At 37.6% G+C, this 20,761-nt stretch overlaps 1 protein-coding gene across 3 annotated transcripts in view; it reads right to left on the bottom strand.

Moving 5' to 3' along the window:
• The window catches only part of Tnpo (transportin 1), a 78,781-nt gene that overhangs the window by 6,289 nt on the left and 51,731 nt on the right, over positions 1-20,761 (bottom strand). For 2 of the 3 annotated variants that reach the window (XM_071661138.1, XM_071661137.1), the window contains 5 exons: positions 20,043-20,141; positions 16,164-16,259; positions 14,448-14,523; positions 4,867-5,041; positions 2,085-2,196 (listed from right to left, as the gene is read on the bottom strand). In XM_071661138.1, the coding sequence (XP_071517239.1) occupies positions 2,089-2,196; positions 4,867-5,041; positions 14,448-14,523; positions 16,164-16,259; positions 20,043-20,141 (554 nt within the window). In that variant the 3' untranslated portion in view covers positions 2,085-2,088. Of the gene's footprint in view, positions 1-2,084; positions 2,197-4,866; positions 5,042-14,447; positions 14,524-16,163; positions 16,260-20,042; positions 20,142-20,761 lie in introns of those variants that run through there. The other variant, XR_011712619.1, reaches the window with a different exon arrangement.

Genomic DNA, 20,761 nt, shown 5'->3' with positions numbered 1-20,761 from the left:
GAGGGAATTTACAAGCTTCCAATTCAAGATTCAATGGCAACATGTTTTTGATGTTAATGTACCCTAATCTACATGACTGTGGTCATGAGATAATACAAAAAATAATTCACAACCCGAGGTTTCATTTACTAAATGAGGATCTTTCCCAATGTATAATTTCTCCTTAGTCTTCTATATTCCATTATCAAGCCTCACAGTAACCACATCCCCCACCAAGGATTATCACAGACAGGTTTTCATCGAAGAAACAAATAAAGGAAGAATAAGATGGAGTAGGAAGTGTTTTTCATAAAGTAGAAAACTTGGTCTAGAACACTGGTAATCTCTGATTACAAAGCTTAAAGCTCACCACTGAGGTGTTAAAAGTAGGTGATGATGGTGACGTACTTTTTGGTGGAATGCTCAAGAAATGTTGACAATGCATTAGCATATGAATTTAAATGAATATACGTACATTCCATACTGGCTGAAAGTTAACTATGATGGTGGAGCAAGTGGTGGGGAAGCAAATGACCTAGATCAAGGTAATGGAAGGGGGTGGGAGTGGTGGCAAACATGGTGGCACAGGTGGTTTTGGTTGTGCTAACAAAGTGGTTGTAAGGTTAGTGGTAAAAGTTATAATTGAGGAGGAGTAGAGAATGTGGTAATGGTCATACAAAAGGTGGTTACAGTGGACATGGTGGCAGAAAGTATGGCAGGGGTAATGACAATATTAGCAATTGGATGGTGGTAGTGATAACCATAAAGGGGGTGGCACTATTGGTTGTGGTTAGCTAAAATATTGTTGAGAGAAATGCAGTAGTTACAGAGGTAGAGATGGTAGAAGGGTTTGGGACAGATGGTTGTAGACATCACGGAAGTGGAAGGGTAGCAATGACGATGACAGGAATTGTGGTACAAAAAGAGGGTTGCAGATGGCAAGAGTTATATTACTAGTGGAGGCAAAAGGGATAGCAGAAATGGAATTAAAAGGGATTGCAGAGGTGAAATAGGTGGCTGGCAGGTGGAGTCAGCTAGAAAGTGGTATTATTGGTGGCAGAGATACAACAGGGGGAGGCAGAGGTGAGATGTGTGGTGGAAGAGGTGTAGGAAGGCATAGTTGACAGTGACCTTAAAATCAATAGGAACCTGCACTGTCCAAAGGGGAATACAAGAGCCATGTCTTACTGAAAACCATCTGGCTGATGTGAAGTTAGTATGCAGAAACAAAATGATTTGCTAATCCAGTAGTGACCATGAGCTTAGCTTCCCTGTTTCAGAGAAACAAACATGCAAAGTCATAATGAAAAGCACCCTGTAGAAATGAAATTATGCCAAAATATCTACAGGTCTAGTACATCTTTGACTTCAAAATCACAAGAAAATTTTCTTGTCCTAAGGATAACACTCCTCTTGAAATCCATCCCAGTGGATCATAGCAAAGAAAAGATTATAACTCCAATATCAACATTTAAAATGTATAAACCCTAAACATGGGGAACCAGGTTGTCAGGGCAGCTTGTTCCTCCAATATCAACACTCAATATGTCTAAACCCTAAACATGGGTAATCAGGTTGTCAAAGCAGCTCATTCCTTCTGGGACACACAAGCAATTTATTAAATGCATCTGCATTTATTTTTCATTTGAGTGACTATTTCACACCAACATTTATACCAACACAGAGTATTGATCATATATCTAAGGTGGTCCTTCCTCCATATTTCCATCAATCGGAGTTTCTTCACCTTTCAATCAATCGGGGTGGAATGAAAAGTCTTCCATCTTAATATTCATTCTTGTTTCACCTGTTTTCTACCAAATCTCTCCATCTGCCACAATGTTTCTGCCAATTTTGTTCTCATGAGATATTTGCATTAAATCTGATTTTGGGCAATTTGAAAAATACTAGATCCTAGTAATTATTCAGCACTTTTCAACCTGAAAAATATAGTTCAGCTTTCCTTAGAAACTGACCAACAGACCTTGCAAACAATCACTTCTACAGTTGAAAACAAATGTTCCCTTCATGAGTAACAACAGAGACTAAATCATTACCATTTACTTAAGATGGAACCCAAGTCTGCAATGGTAGCTATCACCCACCTGCTCAAACTCCATAATGCTGGGTGAGGCGCTCCTTCAATGGAGGGGGGAATTGTTCTGTGAAGCGCTTCCAGTTCTCCTCACCAACCTGTTCCTTAAAGCAGTGCAGTATCTGCAATAACAACAATACAATAAATAAGATATAAGGAAAAAGGGTGATGCTATCTAATACCAATATTCTGGAATTACTTATATTTCTATTCTAGAGCAAGTATATACTGTACAGTGTCTTTTAATATGGTTTACTCATGTTCTATGAAATCCTACTACACAGTAAAACTAAAATAATAATAATAATGATAATAATAATAATAAATCTTTTTCTTTTTTTTTTTTTTGCTTTGTCGCTGTCTCCCGCGTTTGCGAGGTAGCACAAGGAAACAGACGAAAGAAATGGCCCAACCCACCCCCATACACATGTATATACATACACGTCCACACACGCAAATATACATACCTACACAGCTTTCCATGGTTTACCCCAGACGCTTCACATGCCCTGGTTCAACCCACTGACAGCATGTCAACCAAGGTATACCACATCGTTCCAATTCACTTTATTCCTTGCACGCCTTTCACCGTCCTTCATGGTCAGCCCCTCATCACTCAAAATCTTTTTCACTCCATCCTTCCACCTCCAATTTGGTCTCCCACTTCTCATTCCCTCCACTTCTGACACATATATCCTCTTGGTCAATCTTTCCTCACTCATTCTCTCCATGTGACCAAACCATTTCAAAACACCCTCTTCTGCTCTCTCAACCACACTCTTTTTATTACCACACATCTCTCTTACCCTTTCACTACTTGCTCGATCAAACCACCTCACACCACATATTGTCCTCAAACATATCATTTCAAGCACATCCACCCTCCTCCGCACAACTCTATCTATAGCCCACGCCTCGCAACCATATAACATTGTTGGAACCACTATTCCTTCAAACATACTTATTTTTGCTTTCCAAGATAACGTTCTCGACTTCCACACATTTTTCAACGCTTCCAGAGCTTTCACCCCCTCCCCCACCCTATTTTTCACTTCCGCTTCCATGGTTCCATCCGCTGCCAAATCCATTCCCAGATATCTAAAACACTTTACTTCCTCACATTATCCCTTGGGATATATATATACATATATATAAATACACACACACACACTCCATCGTCATTTCCAGAGTTAGCAAGGTAGCACCATGAACAGACAAAGGCCATACCTGCTTACATCCATTCTCTAGCCGTTGTGTGTTATGCACAGAAACCACAGCTCTCTATTCTATCCATGAGGCCCCACAGCCCTTTCCATGGTTTACTGTACGTAAATGCTTTTCCTGCCCTAGTGCTGCAGCATCTTGAACAAACAACAGCTGCACTTGCACACATCTACTTTCCAGCTGTCATGTACTATATTTTGTGCTGAAACTGGAGCAGAGAGCCCCACAAACTTTTACATGATCTACCCCACAAATTATTCCATGACCTATCTTAACAACTTCATATACCCTGGTTAAGCCCATTGACAGTATGTTACCCTTATGGACCAAATGACTCAATTCATTCTATGCATGCCCATTCACTCCAATTCATTTTAACCCTCCAGCAAGTTAAGGCCCTAAACCTCCCAAAGCATCTTCCCCTCCATCCCTTCAAGTTCAAGCCCTAAACCCCCAAAAGCATCTTCCACTCCATCCTTTCATCTCCTTGGTTACCCTCTTTTCTTTGCTCTCTCCACTTCTGACACATACACCCTCTACACTCATCCTTTATTCATGTCCAAATAATTTGATCACACACACTTCAGCTCGCTCTTACACATTCCTTTCAATTGCATCTCTCCTTTTCCTTACAATTTCTTATTTGATCAACCTTCTGCATACTGCAAATTGTCCTTAAACATTTCATTTGCAACATACTCATCCTATTCTTTTTACATATTTGTCAAAAGCCCATGCACCACATCCACATAACACTAACAACTACACCATCAAAAACAGATAGTGACCTCTACTTACACACAATCCCCAATGCACCTCATACATTTGCCTCCTCATCCAACCTATGGCTCACTTTAGCTCCCACAGTTCCACCTGCTGCAATATCTACACCATGGAACCTAATACACTTCACTTTTATCAAGGTCACTCTGTTCAAACTCACACTCTAAATAACCTGTCTCTTTTTAATACCTAATAACCTTGCTTTAATTAACATTTACTCTCACCTTTCTCCTTTCAAACACTCAAAAAATCAGACACCAACCTCTGCACTTTTTCACTTGAAGCTGCCATCAACAATATTAATGCATTTCATATATATTTCTATGAGTAGAAAGTGCTTATGTTAAAGTCTCATACTTCTGGCATTAAGAAAATCAGGATGAGCATTAGCTTGGACGTGACTTTATATATCTTGAGGCACTCTGTTACAGAGCAATGCAATCAGATTCAATGTAAGATCCTAGTTAGCATGAAGGTTAACACTGTTGATTCTCACACACGCCCACCCAAGTTCAAATCCTGGGATGAGATGATGGCTTGCTACCAGTCATCCACCTGTTCATCTTTACCTCAGGGCTGGTAAATAATTAAAATCATCCATAACTTCTTAAAAATCAATAATATTTCTGAAAATTACATCAACACATTTTCAAGTAAGAATCAATCAAAAATTCAAATTCAACTTAAATAAATGAACTTTAAATATTTGATGCCTAGCTAATGAAATGGATCATACAAACACACTATCCTGAAACAACAGGGAATCAACCCTAAAGAATTGTTACCTTATGAAACATTTCTTTGAGATCCTGCTTGGGGCTGATCCACGAAGCAATAGCATCACAGAAGAATATGAAGTCTTCCACCACTCCTCCTGGGTTTACACTGATCATGTTGCACACCCCACGGAATGCAGAGTCCTTTTCCTCATTGTCACGGATGTTACGCAAGGATATACACCTACACAAGTCAATGGTCGAGGAATGTGTTCCCGCAGGATGTCATCAGCAGCCAACAGTTACAGGATCGGCAACAAAGTGATGTGAAAAGGTCACCGACGTGAGGGAATGGAAGAGAGAGAAGAGAAAAACAGGTGGTTGGTTACAGGTGTCACGTTCCTGTTCACTAAATACTAAACACACAAAAGATGGGCTCCACTCAAACCTCCGTGGACAATATTAACGACAGATCTTCACTGTTAACCACTACAAGCTACTCAACATAAGTTTAAACAAGCATTGCTACTGCAGCTACTACTGAAAGTCCAAAGAGGTTTGTATGGAATAAAACAAACCTACAGTTAACATAAGTTTAAATAATAATACACTGACAGACAGTGCTAGTAAGAAATAATCAAAATCAACAGAATTTTGGGCTCATGCTAAAGAAAAAGCATCGGGGAACACTTTATTTAACTAATAAGCTTGTGAATTCAATCTATGGCAGGGATTCTGCACACAGTACTTTAACTTAAGAATTTAAGCAAACGAGGGAATAAATAAATACCTTCATGAAAAAGAAACTGACAAACTTAAAAGCATGAGGCTAAAAATGATAAATTACATTATAATTACTGCCAATGAAAGCAGCAGTAACTAACAATAAATCACCTGTTCAACATCCAATCATACTCGCTCTCACAAAAGATGGGTGCAGGTATGAAAAATTAAACAATAAAAGTCAGAGGGTGAGGCAACAAATAAAGTTTATGTTTTTGATTTACACTGGTGTGCATATAGAAATGATCAACACATCTGGAGAGTATTTCAGATGGAAAGCCTTGCAACAGATGTGAAACCATAAAGAACGAATAAGGGGGAAAACAACACACAAACTCAACAAACATGCATGCATGCACACAAGGTATATTATAAGTAAAAGCACTTTGCGCACAAGTATACTTAAGCACAAGCTCACACCAAAAAATGTCAGCTCCCCAATTCACACTCTTTTCTTCCCCTATAAATCCACACACACACACACACAGAAACACTCACACAAACAAACAAACAAAAACACTAAGATAAATATGTGCATTTGCACACATATGTATGTGGATATAAACATAAAAATGGGTGAGAAAAAGAAAGGGTACTATAAAGTAAGTGTGAAGAAAGTAAAGACAACAGAGTACCTATGAAATGATTTTTTCATAAAGCATGGCAAGTGCAACTCAATGATTATACCACTTATCTAATAATAACACAAGCATTGCACTGTTGTATGCACTGCGTTCATTTGAAATAATTTTCATACACATTTCTGATCTTTCAAGAGCTGTTCACAACTCCTAGTCCCTTCCCTCACTTTACACATTAAAGTCTTTGCATCTTTTTTGGCGGTCTCCTAAATTTTTGTTTGGGCTTTCATTTTTCTCCCCCATATTTGTTCACAATTTCTCATGATATTATGGTAGCATCAGGAGCAGACAAAGAAAAGGTCTCAACTGTTCACATACATTTTCTAGTTGTTATGGAATGCACCAAAACAACAGTCCCCTAACCACAACCATGTTCCAAAGACCTTTCCAAGGTTTCCCTGATCCCTTCACCTTCCCTTTTGAAATATTCCAGGGTATTTTTTGTAAAGTTACTAGTCTGGTTTCGTCCAAGTTGTTGTTTTGAATCATAGAGTGTATCACCCTTTACTGTCTAAAATAGATCATCAGGTGTTGCCAAACTATTTGCATGGGGTTAAACTGTAATTAGTGAGGCTGCATCACCAAGTATACAATCTCGTCAAAGAGCTTTTCAATCCAAAGGTCTACATTTCCCTGCAACTGGAAACACCACATCCTTGGGTTGCAGGGGACTTTGGAAAGAGATCTAGGAAATTGGAGTTCAGTCTTCATGCATATTTCTATACTTCCTATTCTGAGTTCTTTCAAGTCTAATGTAAGCCCATTCGTTTCAATTCTTCATTTTGCTTGAAGTTTTTGAATTGCCTTCATTTCACCCATTTCAGCTTACCTCATCAGCAGTATTCACTTTATTACGAATGCACACACTGAACATTTATGATATCAGCTTTCTGTCTCATGGGAAAGTTCTTGTCATCGTTTCTACTCATTACCCTACCTGACCAGTATTTCTATTTTTTCAAAGTTATCTCAACATTCTAATTCTTTGTGATCACACCTATGTTTTAACTTCTCTTCACTAAGGCAGTATCCCCTATCCACCATGACTTATTTCACTTACTCATTCAGTATGACAAATTGTTTATTTACTTTTATGATGAATAAATATACTTTTTCTTTCAAGAACTTTAAAAAACAGCTCAACACATCATAAACTCAACTTTCATTAAAACAGTGATTGGGTCAAGAATTCCCATGTCTCCGTTATTGAACTGATAATTGTGTCTGCATACTTTTTCTTGGAAAAAATACATGTTGGCCTTCATTTACGCACTTTTTCTTTATCAGGTGTCTTAACCCTTAAACTGTAAAATACATCTTTGTTGACACAGAATCAAGTGACATACATTATGAATACCTTGAGGAGTCTTTGGAGGTCTTCAATCCTACAGACTGAGCTGGGCACCCAAGACAAGATTTTGCAAGCCACTATTCTAAATTGTGCACCTAGTATAACATTCATAAACCATATCCCATGTCACAAAAGGGCTCCTCACAACACCTATGCATCAATCTGGCCCTCAGCAGCATCTCTGTTGGCATAGAGGAATTAAGTGCATTGCTGTCCCCTAATGAACCAATACCATCTGCTTCCTAAGATACTGGGGGAACACAAGGGAAGTCTAATGAAGTGTGATGCTAAGAAAAACCTGTATACTCTCTTTGTGTCAGTTACCAACTTGAACAATCTATAAATCCAAACCATGACACTCATCATTAGTGTACATTTACCTTCCACACTACAGGTGGTGCAGGAGGATATCTAGCACAAATAAGTGTTAATTAACTAAAGCTCCTTGGTTATTCTTCGATAAACTTTCTTCTTATCTATACAAGATCAACAGCGATATGCATCATCCGAGACAGTACCTCAGCATTATGGTCTTAAAAGCTGAGCAAGAAGATCAATGATTCACTCCTCACTTCCAGTGAGCAACAAGATCAATGATTCACTCCTCACTTCCTTCTCTTCCCTTGTGTTGCACTGTTTGCTCATCCCTTGCTTCACACCAAGGTGTCTGTTGGGCAGCCCCTAAAAGCGCATTCCAACACTCCAGCAAGACAAAATAATTACAAATACAGGGATTTGTACTTTTCATACTTCTGCAAGTATATGTTTCATTCTAAACAAATTTCAATGCCATCTTTTTTCTTGTGCTTTAATTGCAGAGCATGGTAGCTTGGTTTTCCAGTAGCCACAATTTACAGGATAGTTTACAGGTTAACATGTGCTATTTTATCACTTTCAGAGATATTCATTAAATAGGAAGTCAGACTAACCTGCCTATACTGCTTAGAAGTTAGCTGAGACATTCCTATACATACTGGTATTACATACATAGCTTTACAAATATCTGCAATTTTGCATCATCAGTTACATCAGTTTCATTACTGCTAACTCTGTCTTCTAAAGAAAGATGGTCAGGAGTACACCCTGTCCCAGTGGTGAATTCTCCTAGCTGATTAAATTCTCCGACTGCATTTTCTTCTAATCTCAATATCTATTGCTGCCTTTTACTCATGTTGGCTGAATAGATCACCATTTGATTCCTGTTTGTCTTTTGGGATACTACTAATTTATTGTGTTCAATGAACAACCATCAAATCACCTCTGGAATAATTTTTGTATTTTTCTCCCATTTTAAAGGATTATATTATTTATTATTTTTTATTATACTTTGTCGCTGTCTCCCGCGTTTGCGAGGTAGCGCAAGGAAACAGACGAAAGAAATGGCCCAACCCCCCCCCCATACACATGTATATACATACGTCCACACACGCAAATATACATACCTACACAGCTTTCCATGGTTTACCCCAGACGCTTCACATGCCTTGATTCAATCCACTGACAGCACGTCAACCCCGGTATACCACAATATACAATCACTATTTTTTTTTTTGTATCGAGTAATTCTGGGTTCCTATCCTTGTTTCGTATAACTCCATTCATTCTCGGTTCTCTTCTATGGTACTTCATTATTTCATCAGCATTCATTATTTTCCTCATTACTAATCCTTCTTCTCTCCATGCTATTCTTCTGTTCATCCAGTTTACTGTCTCTTGATTTCTTCAGCAGGCTTTCTTTTCATTTGATATCAGCCACTAATTATTTTCTTCTAAATGTTTATGGGTCCAGTCACAGAAAAAGTCCAACTTCAAGGCTGGGACTTACTTCAACTATAGAAAGGATTATGAAAATGAGAAAGAAGAGACAAGGAAAAAGGAAAAGTAATGACAAATTTTGGATGAAGTGAAAAACCTGTCTTTTAAAGCATGCCAGATCATATGTATTTGTAAGGACATGAGAAGGTAGAGAGTTGCAAAGCTTCTTCAAGGTGCAGGGGAAGAAACAGTTAAGAAATTGGCATACCTCTGAGTTTCCAATGGTTACATAGTAACTGACACATTAGCCTGCCTAGTATCACGGAGTCTAGCTAGTGGCTGGGGGTACATAAGCAGCCAGCTCTTGGAAACAGAGTATCAAAGTATATTTTTGTTACTATGTTATTTCCTTTGAATGTCTCACTCCAATTTAGGTTTACAGTCCTTTCATTACTCTCCATCTAATCTAATCTGTCTTGGTGAAAGTTCATATCACTTGATCTGCTACTGTTCTCTGTTGTTGTAACATTCTCATTCATTAATTCCCAAATTATACAATGCAGTAATTTTCATGATGTATAAAGATCTGATATACCTCCATCAATCAGTCACATCTACTTTTAAAAATAATGTCATGTGATCTGTATAGAAGATCTATCAAATTTTCCCCTCTTATTGGTCTGTAGTTTACAAGGTTGAATAATTCACACTTAACGTTAGTCCAGAATTTTCTCCATCTGGTGATTGTGAGACTGTAATTATGTAACCCCATATGTAACAATATAATTACTTTACCTCATACTTTATAATACTATCATGTCAAATAGTTAGCTATTGACTTCTGGCACCTCTTATTACCCACCAGTCTTTGGTTTTGATCAGCTACTGTCCTCATGCATTGTTGCAATGTAAGTTTGTGTATTGTACTGTCTTATCAGAAATAAGGACCTACTTATCTAGAAAGCATGTTTCAGTCATCCTTCAATACCCTGACTGTACTCACACCAACATACAGTGATCCAGTATTTTTTCCTCTTCTTTGCCTCTTTACCAATATTCTACTCCTCTTTCCCATCACTCAATGCAACGGACATTAAGGTAACCAGCCCAATAATCATCACACAGTTTCTCCAACCCTTTCAATATCTCTACAATTTCAGTAAATATTTCTGGAACATCATTTAAATTGTTTTTTGGTGGTCTATATGATCTATCTACCTATCTATCTCTGATGCCTGTTCTGTTCATGATCTCTCTCAAAGAGGTGGCCACAGCAATAGTCTCTCCATAACTAGCAAACTCCTGAGCCGCTTATTAGCCTTTAATGCATCATCCTTAACAGGCCACTGGCAGAGGGCCAGTCTAGTGCATTGTTTGCAGAGGCTCCTACCTAATGTTCCTACTGACTACTACCTAATGTTCCCACCTACTACTTCTACCTATTAGTCGTTCCTACCTTATGATATGAGGTGTATTTTGTTTATGGCTAGAATGCTCACTATAACCTTTTTAATTTTTGTTTGCCATTTCCCATATTACCAAGGTAGCATCAGGAATGTTAAAATCAATCTCTAGCTGTCAATGCCCCGAAACCAAAACCACCTATCCACCACCACGTCCTACACATCTCTCCGTGGTTTCCTTTGACTATTTTATATGTCCCAGTTCTGCCCAATAACAATATGTTGTCCCTGTATACCACATAGCTGCAATTTGCTCTATCCCTTCTGTGACTCAAAGCTTCCATGTTCAGACACCAAACAATAAAGGCCTCTCACTCCATCCTTACACCTTCTCCTTGGTTTTCCACTTTTCGTTGTTACCTCCACTTATGGTGTGTATACCTCAAGACATCCTCTCCATATGTTGTCTACACTATTTCAGCACACGTGCTTCAGCTCTCTCATCCATACTTCTCAACCTTACCCTATCAGTTCTTACTCAATCAACCCTCCTTATGCCACTTATTGTCCTCAAACATTTCCTACATATTCACTACAATATATTTACATTCATTATTCCTCATCTTCATCTGTATTATTTCAAGCTTATCAAAAAATGCATTGCTACACATTCCTGTCTAAATGTGGTTCTATACGATCTGAATGCTTCAAATTGTTCCAATTCTGCTTTATCTTTCCGTTTCATCTTTCACTTTTGTTTAATCAGGTTTCTGTAATGTAGATTATGAATGTGTTGCCATCCCTAGTGTGCTCATTCACAGTGATTCAAGAGTTCTCACTTACTTGACTTAGTGCATCTAACCATGTTATCATAAGAATTTTACTATTATTTGTCCTCCTGGTTCATTTGAGACCGATCTCAACAACCTGTCAAGTAATCTTTATACGTTTCAGTAGTTCTTCCATGCACATTTCTTACTTCTACTCATAGTACAGTGAATAACTGCCCTAGCTTCTCAGCTGGGCTGTCACACATTACTGTCACATTTGTTAGGTGTGTTCAATGCTATTCTTGAATACTTAATTACTCTGTATCTTACACCTTTCATGGTTGAAGTTCTCATCATAACACTCATCTCAATATGATAGAATTGTTTTCATACATATTCACCATTTCTCGCAATAGTAAGGCAGCATCAAGAACAGATGAACGAGCCAGAATTATAGAGAAAAATCTTTTTTTTGGAGATTAAAACATGAGGGGAGGATTTTCAGCCTCCTGCTCCCACTTATTTTAGTTGCCATCTACAACATGCATGGAATATGTGGGCAGTATTTTCTGTAATCTAATTTCTCACATGAAGAAATCCAAATCTTATAAATTTGTCCACCTCCCCTGATGGTCATTTATATGGTATCACTAACGAATCTTTCCTCATCCAATAAATTATCTGCTCAAATAATGAAGTTCACTTTTGCTGATTTGGAAACTCCCTTCTTGCATCCTAATCTGATCTGTCTCTGATACAATCATTTTCCTTTACCAGATGTTATTAGCAACGCTTCTTACTATGCCTTTACCTATTTTGCTGTCAAAGTCTGATACCATTACCAAAGAAAGTACCAAAGTTAAAACTATTCCCTGTGGTACCCCGAACAGGAAATCTTCCTCCTCAGACACAGTTAAGTCTGTCAGGAGAAACTCTTCAGTCCATCTTCCAATTTTGCATTTTCATGTTTTGTTTAGCAATGTTCTTCAGCAAAATCCTATGGCATAATTTGCTAGTGCTTTTGAAAAAAAAAAATTAAATGTTCATGTCATTAAATAGAGTAAGCTGGATTTGCATATTTGTCATAAATCCAAGTTGGCCTTTGTTTATACATCTCTTCCCGATAAGATGATTTAATATTTATCCTTTTATCACTTTTTCAGAGACTTGTATTCCATGCAAAATCAAGCTAATGGGTCTATATCATTTAAGTACAGCTTAGATCCTCTACTATGTTAATATGAAATAAATATGCCAATTTGAGGATGCCTAGACTTTTGCTCTCATCCAGCCTGCAACAATATATTTTCTCTTTAGGAATATACCTGGAATTCCATTTGCTTTGATTATATCATCCCTCTGTTGGGAACTGGCATCAGATAGATAGATAAATAGATATATCATCTTCCAGTATTTCTGTTTTTTTTTTTTCTTTTTTTTTTATACTATCCGCCATTTCCCGCGACAGCGAGGTAGCGTTAAGAACAGAGGACTGGGCCTTTGAGGAAATATCCTCACCTGGCCCTCTTCTCTGTTCCTTCTTTTGGAAAACGTATTTCTATGTATATGAGCATATTCTGTCACATTACCTAAATAGTTCATCTTACAATATATTCTTGCAATCTTGGCTGAATACCTATTTATGATGTTTGAGCAACATCCTGCATAGTTCTTTGGAGTCATTTTTAAATATTTCCTTTAAATGGCCCAATCTCTTGTTTTCCTGGTTTCTGCTTTGTTGATGTATGTGAATAGTATCTAGATTCCTTTCCATTTTTGTGTACAACTTTTCCTTCATTCATTTTTATTCTCTTTTATGGGATTTCAGTACTTTTACAAATTCATTTTACATTTTCTCATCCTGTTCTCTTTCTTACTCTTGCTTCTTTTATCATAATCCTCATCTATTTTCACACCTTTCTTTTCTGCATCTACAGTTTTGTCTCCTGGTAGTTTCCATTTTGTACTTATTTTCTTTTCCTACTTTATCAGCTCAATAATAATATATCTAATTTCTCACAGAATTACTTTTTGTGTTTGTTGATGGGTTATTGTCTTGAAGTACCTCAAAAAACAACGAAGATAAAAGGATAGAGATAGATGGGAATGGAGGGAGGGAAGGCTGAAGAAGGCTTTCACATTCCCTCACTTTCACACATAAAACATACACACACTAAATAAAATAAATTCCAATGTAAAAAACTTAATAACTAAAGATGTCTACATAATTAGATACTTTTATTTCAAATTATACTAAAACACTAAAAACACATAAGCTATGTTAATAGCAACAAAATCCACCTAACCTGGGCAAATCGGTTCATTTAACAAAATAATTTAAAAATTTTTAAAAATTCATGCTAAATAAAATATGTCCCAAATAAATTAAAGACTTGAGCAGTGTGCTTTGTGAGTGGCTACAATAGAAATAAAGCTCAGTGAACCAATAACCCAGGCTAGGTAGTGAAGGAAGTTAAACCCACACTCTTAATAGCAAATATTTAAAGCTTACTATAAAGGGTTGATTGTTGGTGACTCACTAAAGCACAAGATGTAGAGCACACAAAAGAAAGAAAAACTCAACTTCTTATCAAGCCATCTCAATTTTCCTTTTCAAAATGGAAAAGATTTACTAAGCAATAGGTAAAACCTTATCCACTTTTAGGAAAATGAATGAACAAGACTGGAAGAGAGACATACGGGTATGACCCTTCTTCTTTGGTCTGAGTGTCCACATCCAGCACAAAAATGATCAGTTTCACATTGTTAATATAACAAATGTGAAGAGCTGCTAAATAGAGAATAACTTTAGCAAAAAAGATACAGCTTGAGTGTTACAGTGAAGAGGCATTGATAATAATAATAAAAAAAGTAGTACTAGAACATTAATAAGGAGATAATGCTAAATGGAAGTCAAAGATACAACTGAAACTGAGGGTTTACACACCACTGCCTGATAAACTGTTGCAACAGGGGAGCCACTTCATTGGGGCACACATAGCCTAGGCGTCCAATTGTAATGGCTAAAGAGCACAGCAACACGCAGGAAAAAAGAAAAGGAGAAAGAAAACCATGACATAATGATAACAAACCCATGGGGAGATTGGTAACAATAACGAGTAATAATAATAATAACAATAATAATAATACTAATAATAATAATAATAATAATAATAATAATAACAATAATAATAATAATCAAAAACGTATAAACTGAGTGACACAAGGCAGTAATGATACAAAATTGCCAATTACTCATCAAAACATCAACAGTATATATATAAAACAGCTTGCTGATCAAACCTTAATAAATGTACAAATTGATTCATAGAGAGGCTGCTGACAACATAACTAAAATAATTATATCCTTCAAATCATTTAAACAGGTGAATACTCAAGTGCTACACAGGGCAGGCCAACTACCAACAGGTCCTGTGTTCGGTATAGTTAAACCAGTCTAAACCAAAAGGAGCGGGGCCTTCGGGAGGGACAGCTACTCCCTCCCAAATTAAGTACTGTACACAAAAAAAATCTTAATCAGAAGTAACTCATCACTAGAATAGTATCTATACAGGCAAAACATTTCACTTGTAATGCATACTATTATATATCAAAATCAATTTTATGTACCTTAGAAAGAAACCTTGGATTTCTGATGCCTCACAGAAAATAAAACATACAAGCTTATCTAATATCTGCAGTTAACTGGAATAATTTTTTCTAAGAGTTATCAAATGCCAATGTTACTACTACTGTATGAATTCCAATCCAAGTTTCCTCTCCACTTAGTGGTGACAGATAGGAAAAGGTAGCACAGCAATAGGATGCAGGTAACAGCAACTAGTTACGAACTGGGCTGGTATGGGCCAGAGTATTAACCACTTCTTAAAAACAAACTTCATATAATGCTGCATCGGAACAGATCAAGTGTGAGTTCTGAGGATCATAATCTAAAAGTAAAGTTGTAATAAACCTTCTCTCTACAGGCATGCATGCCAAAAGCCCTTAATACCTTAAGAATCAATGAATGACCCATTGATATGACAAGAAGGGATGGTTATATGAAGTAAATGGTGGTGCAGCTACAATATATAGTAAAAGCAGTGTAACGGTTAACAGCTCAGCCCAACCTGCTACAAATCAACTTTGCTAATTCAAAAATATACAAGAACTTCATTACGAGCAGGCAATTAACCAATATGACTGTTCTACCTTGTCCTTTCCCTGACAATGTTGAAGGTATCAGGGAACCCCCACTAATATTCATATCTGATGAACACAAAATACCCAAATGAAGCTGAAGATGTAATAACTTCATGGGTAATAGAAAATTCTTTGCAGTAAGGACTTTGCAATCAAACAGGGGATCCATGTTACCAAATGGGTAGACCAAGTGTTGTTATGAAGCACTTACAAGACAGGGTTGTGACTGGGAGAGGCAATACATTCCCATCTTCAAATTTCTTTAAGAGTTTAGTATTACATTGAACATCTTTTTAAATAATATGAGGAATGCTATGTTAACTACACTTTTGATACACTAAAGATGAGATAATTTCTCATCAAGTTTACTGTTTATCAATTTTAACTAGGAACTTTAAGACAATTCTATAATAACAATGAACTCTGTGCAGCTAAGTACTTCACAGTATGCAGTACATACCAGTATTCTCAAGTAAAGTTTTTGGAGTGTTCGGCTTGTTAATGATGAAGATTAAGTCATTAAGAACGAGATTTATGTACACACGCATTTCTGGGCCTGAAACAGATGATGGAAACTAATAAGACAAAAACAAAATTCCTGAGAATATCACAGTATATTGTAAACAAAATAAAAACTTTGATCGTTAACCAGACATATGCATAAAAAATAAACACCACTTATGAAAAGCTGTATAAAAAAATGTTGAAGCTATTTTGTCTAAAAATATATCTACACCACAGGCATCACACAATGATATAGAGCCAACTAACTTGGGAGATCGTTTTGACTGCCACTCCTTATTCATACTTATCTGATGCTTCCTGCATTTGCGAGGGAGAGCTATGAACAAAAGGGAAAATGGCCTCATTCAACCACATCCATGCTCTCGCTGTTGTGTAATGCATCAAAACCACAGCCCCCTAGCCAAAACCTTCCTGTTGTTTCCTGACTACATCATATGCCCTTGTTCTGTCTAGTGACTGCTGCTGCAGCTGCCGCCATCCACCCCCCCCCCCCAAAAAAAAAAAGAAAAAATTAACTCACTATATCCTCTGTATGACTCTTTGGTCTATTCCTTTTATTTGAAAGTGATACATGAAGGGAGGGTTTTCAGCCGCTTGCTCCCACCCCTCTTAGTCACTTTCTACTGTTTGCAGGGTATATATGGGCAGCATTCTTTCTCCATATCCCATGTACATATTCATACTTGCTTGCCTTCATCCATTCCTGGCACCACCCAGCCCAACAAGAAACAGCATCACCACCCCTGCATCAGCGAGGGAGCACCAGGAAATTGGACAAAAAAGGCCACATTCATTCAAACTCAGTCTCTAGCTGCCATGTGTAATTCACTGAAGCCACAGTTCCTTATCCACATCCAGGTCCCACAAACATTTCCATGGTTTACCCCACATGTTTCACATGCAATGAAAATCCTACAACCTATGAACAACATAATCACACTCTTTCTGAAGATGTTCAATTGCAATCCCATACATTCCAGCCACCTTTCCACACTTCATCTGACAAAAGGTTACCAGCAATTCTCTTTTCATCAAACCACTTACCATGATTTTCCCACCTTTCATACCTATATGACATAAATGTCTGATGTCTGCCACCCAACATCAAATTCATTTTACATGCCATCAAAAACATTCAACAATCTTTCAACTCCTCACTCTTATCTCTTCACCCCATCTCTACTGGTTACCACTTTCCTGTTTGCCCCCTTCAGTGATGCTTCCATTTGTTCTCATCACATTACCTAGTTCCTTCCACATTTTCTTATTCTCCCTCAAGTCTGCTGACACTGGCTCAACCTAACCCTAATTTGCCATATATTTAAGCTTCTGTACCTTTCTCTAAACTTCAGCTATTTTCTCTCATATATCACCCAACCACACACATTCCCTTTTTATAGCAACTGTTAACTTCTTTTCCCCATCACCCTATCCTTTATCACCTCCCAACTTATTAAAGCCATGTTGTGCTAGTGAGAATGAGATGTTCTGTTTGATTCTCCTGTGGATCAGAACTCTATGAGTTTGGATACAGAGGACAGAAGTGACATAGGGTAACAGTAGGAGGAGGAGGAGCTGGGAGGCTTGGAAGGTTTTAGGAGTGGCTGAAGAACATGTATGTGCTTGGATGCAGATGGCAAATAGACCCAAGAGTTTTGGTTGAAAGTTTGATATGCTAACAAGGCCTATACCTGGGTGGTTCATATGCTATCAAGGCCTATACCAGGATAGTTCTTTAAGGATTTAATTGCATTGTTTGTATCAATGGAAGTGAAGACTGAGTTGGCAGTTATTTCTGGGTGAATCTTATGACCCTTTTCATGACTCTCCTGTTCAGATATGAGGTTGGCAGGATGATCTATTGATCTCATTCAAATATGTTTCGTCAAAGAGAAATTTCATGTTGGTCACCTTGCAAACATCAAGTTTGCTGTATCCTATTCTATTCCACTTCGACATTATACACTCCAATGAACTATTTCATCTTGTTCCTTTATGGATAACCTGTACGAAGTTATATGGCTTACATAAATTCCTTGGCAATTTTAGATGTTGCTAGCCCTGCTATACAGCAAAATGTTAGAGAGCCTGTTGGCAGGTAGCTACTCTCTCTCTCTTTACCATCTATCAACATGTAACCTACAATCATACTTTGCTAAATAGCAAAGCATGCAACAATCCCTGAAGATACCACTTATCTTAAAGCTTCTATGGATCTATAGAAAGCATATGACAGTCGAGTGGAATGCTTTGTAGGATGTGTTAAGGATATATGGTATTGGGAGACAAATGCTGAAAGGTGTAAAAGCCCTCTGTAGAGGAGAAAATGTGTGTGCAAGAGAGGATGAAGAGCTGCATGAAAGTTTTAAGAAACATGTAGGTGTGAGGCATGGCTTTTTAATCTATGTATGGATGGAGTGATAAAAAAGAAAAGCAAAATTAGGGAAAAGGGGTGCAGTGGCAGATGATACTGTAATGTTTGAGGAGAGTGAAGATGAGTTGCAGAAGATTGAGTGTGTTTTATGATGTGTGTAAGAATTAGAGATTGAATGTAAATGCAAGTAAGAGTAATGGTGTTTGAAAGGAAACAGTGAAATTATAAGTTTTGTAAAACAATACAGAGGGAAACAAGAAAGTATACTAAATTATGCTGTGGATATGGGGAGAAAAACACTGGAAGAAGTGAGGGAATTTAAGTATCTGAGAGCTTCACTGGGTAAATGTGATGATATGGAAGGAGAGATAAGGGAGAGAGCAGTACAGGGTACAGGAGTAAATGGGTACTTTAGCAGAATAATGAAGGGTAGAGGAGTAAGTATGGAAGTGAAGAGAGGATTAGGGACAGCAAAATCATCCCAACCCTGACCTATGCAGCCAAAACATGGACATGGAATGAGGAACAGAGGTAAATAATCCAGGGTGTGAAAATGAGGTTTTTGAGAAGAGCATGTGATGTGACTAGATGGATTGAAGAAAATAATGAAAGGGTGTATGAGAGATGTGATATGGCAAGGAATGCAAAGGGAGTGAATTGTGGAGTGGTACAATGGGTGAAAAGTAATACTTTGAGGTGGTTTGGGCATGTGGAAAGAATGCAAGACTGGAAAGTTTACAAGGAGTGTATATTAGTACAATCAGAGGTTGGAGTGAGTGGAAGACCACCTGTGACATGGGGAAATAGGATGGAGGAATACTGGAGGGAGAGAAACAGAGGAAAAATGCATGGAATGGCATATGTGAGGGAAGCATGTAAGGACAAGGATAAATGGAGACTATTCTGCCATGGCCATCCCCTGATGGGAGTTCCCGGAGGGAACAGGCATCAGAGATATAGATAGATAGATAAAGGCACTATTATTCTCTACAACCACACTTACAGCATGCCCCTTTCAGCATTCGTTCATCTGGAGCAGCTTTCAGACATTCACCTAATCCTCCTTTAAAACTTACTGTGCTTAAACCTAGCACTATTTGTGTTTCACTTGTCAAGGTGTTAAATTATCTTTCCAATCATTTTGCTAGGTTTATTATATTTTTGTTTATCATCTTTCTGGTATATTACAAGAGGTACTTATATAAATAATTTGCAGGATGAAAAAATTGGAAAGGTTAAAGGGATTATGGAGTTTATATTACATATGAAAAGAAGAAGAAAAAAAAAAGAGGAAATTATACTATAAAAACTGGGAGCATTACAAAAACTGAAAATGTTACAACAAGAAAAAGCATCTATAAAGTTAAGAAACTAAGTTTAAGACTTAAATCTCTGGCAAAAGAAGTACAGCTGAAGCAAAACTCAATAAATGGTACTCACCAAGCTTCACAGATATTTCACCTATGGCCCACGTTGCATTGTTGCATACTGATATCAATTCAGGATTCAAGTTTTGACCAAGAATAGGCATAAATTCAGCTGAAAGAGAAAAAATTACATCAGACAAAAAACATCCAACATAAACAAATAACAGAACTTTAGCAACATTAGAAATTTTGATTATTACATTTTAATAATTGTGATAAATTTGTGTGTGTACTGATGAGGTAGTGATTTTGTGTGTGTACTGATGAGGTAGTGACAGCAATGGATGAACGTAAGCAAGTATGGGTTATAGATAGAGTTGTGCAGAGGAGGGTGGATGTGCTGGAAATGAGGTGTTTGACGAGAATATGTGGTGTGAGGTGGTTTGATCGAATAAGTAATGAAAGGGTATGAGAGATGTGTGGTAATAAAAAGTGTGGCTGAGAGAGCAGAAGAGGGTGTTTGGAAATGGTTTGGTCACATGGAGATAATAAGTGAGGAAAGATCGACAAAGAGGATATATGTGTCAGTGGTGGAGGGAACAAGGAGAAGTGGGAGACCAAATTGGAAGTGGAAAGATGGAGTGAAAAAGATTTTGAGTGACTGAGGCCTGAACATGCAGGAGGGTGAAAGGTGTGCAAAGAATAGAGTGAATTAGGGACGATGTGGTATCCCGGGGTCGACGTGCTGTCAATGGATTGAACCAGGGTATGTGAAGTGTCTGGGGTAAACCA

Source organism: Panulirus ornatus, chromosome 73 (assembly GCF_036320965.1).
Source record: "Panulirus ornatus isolate Po-2019 chromosome 73, ASM3632096v1, whole genome shotgun sequence".
Lineage (NCBI taxonomy): Eukaryota > Metazoa > Arthropoda > Malacostraca > Decapoda > Palinuridae > Panulirus > Panulirus ornatus.
The sequence above is the reverse complement of the archived record's forward strand: the minus strand, read 5'-3'. Positions and strand labels throughout refer to the sequence as shown.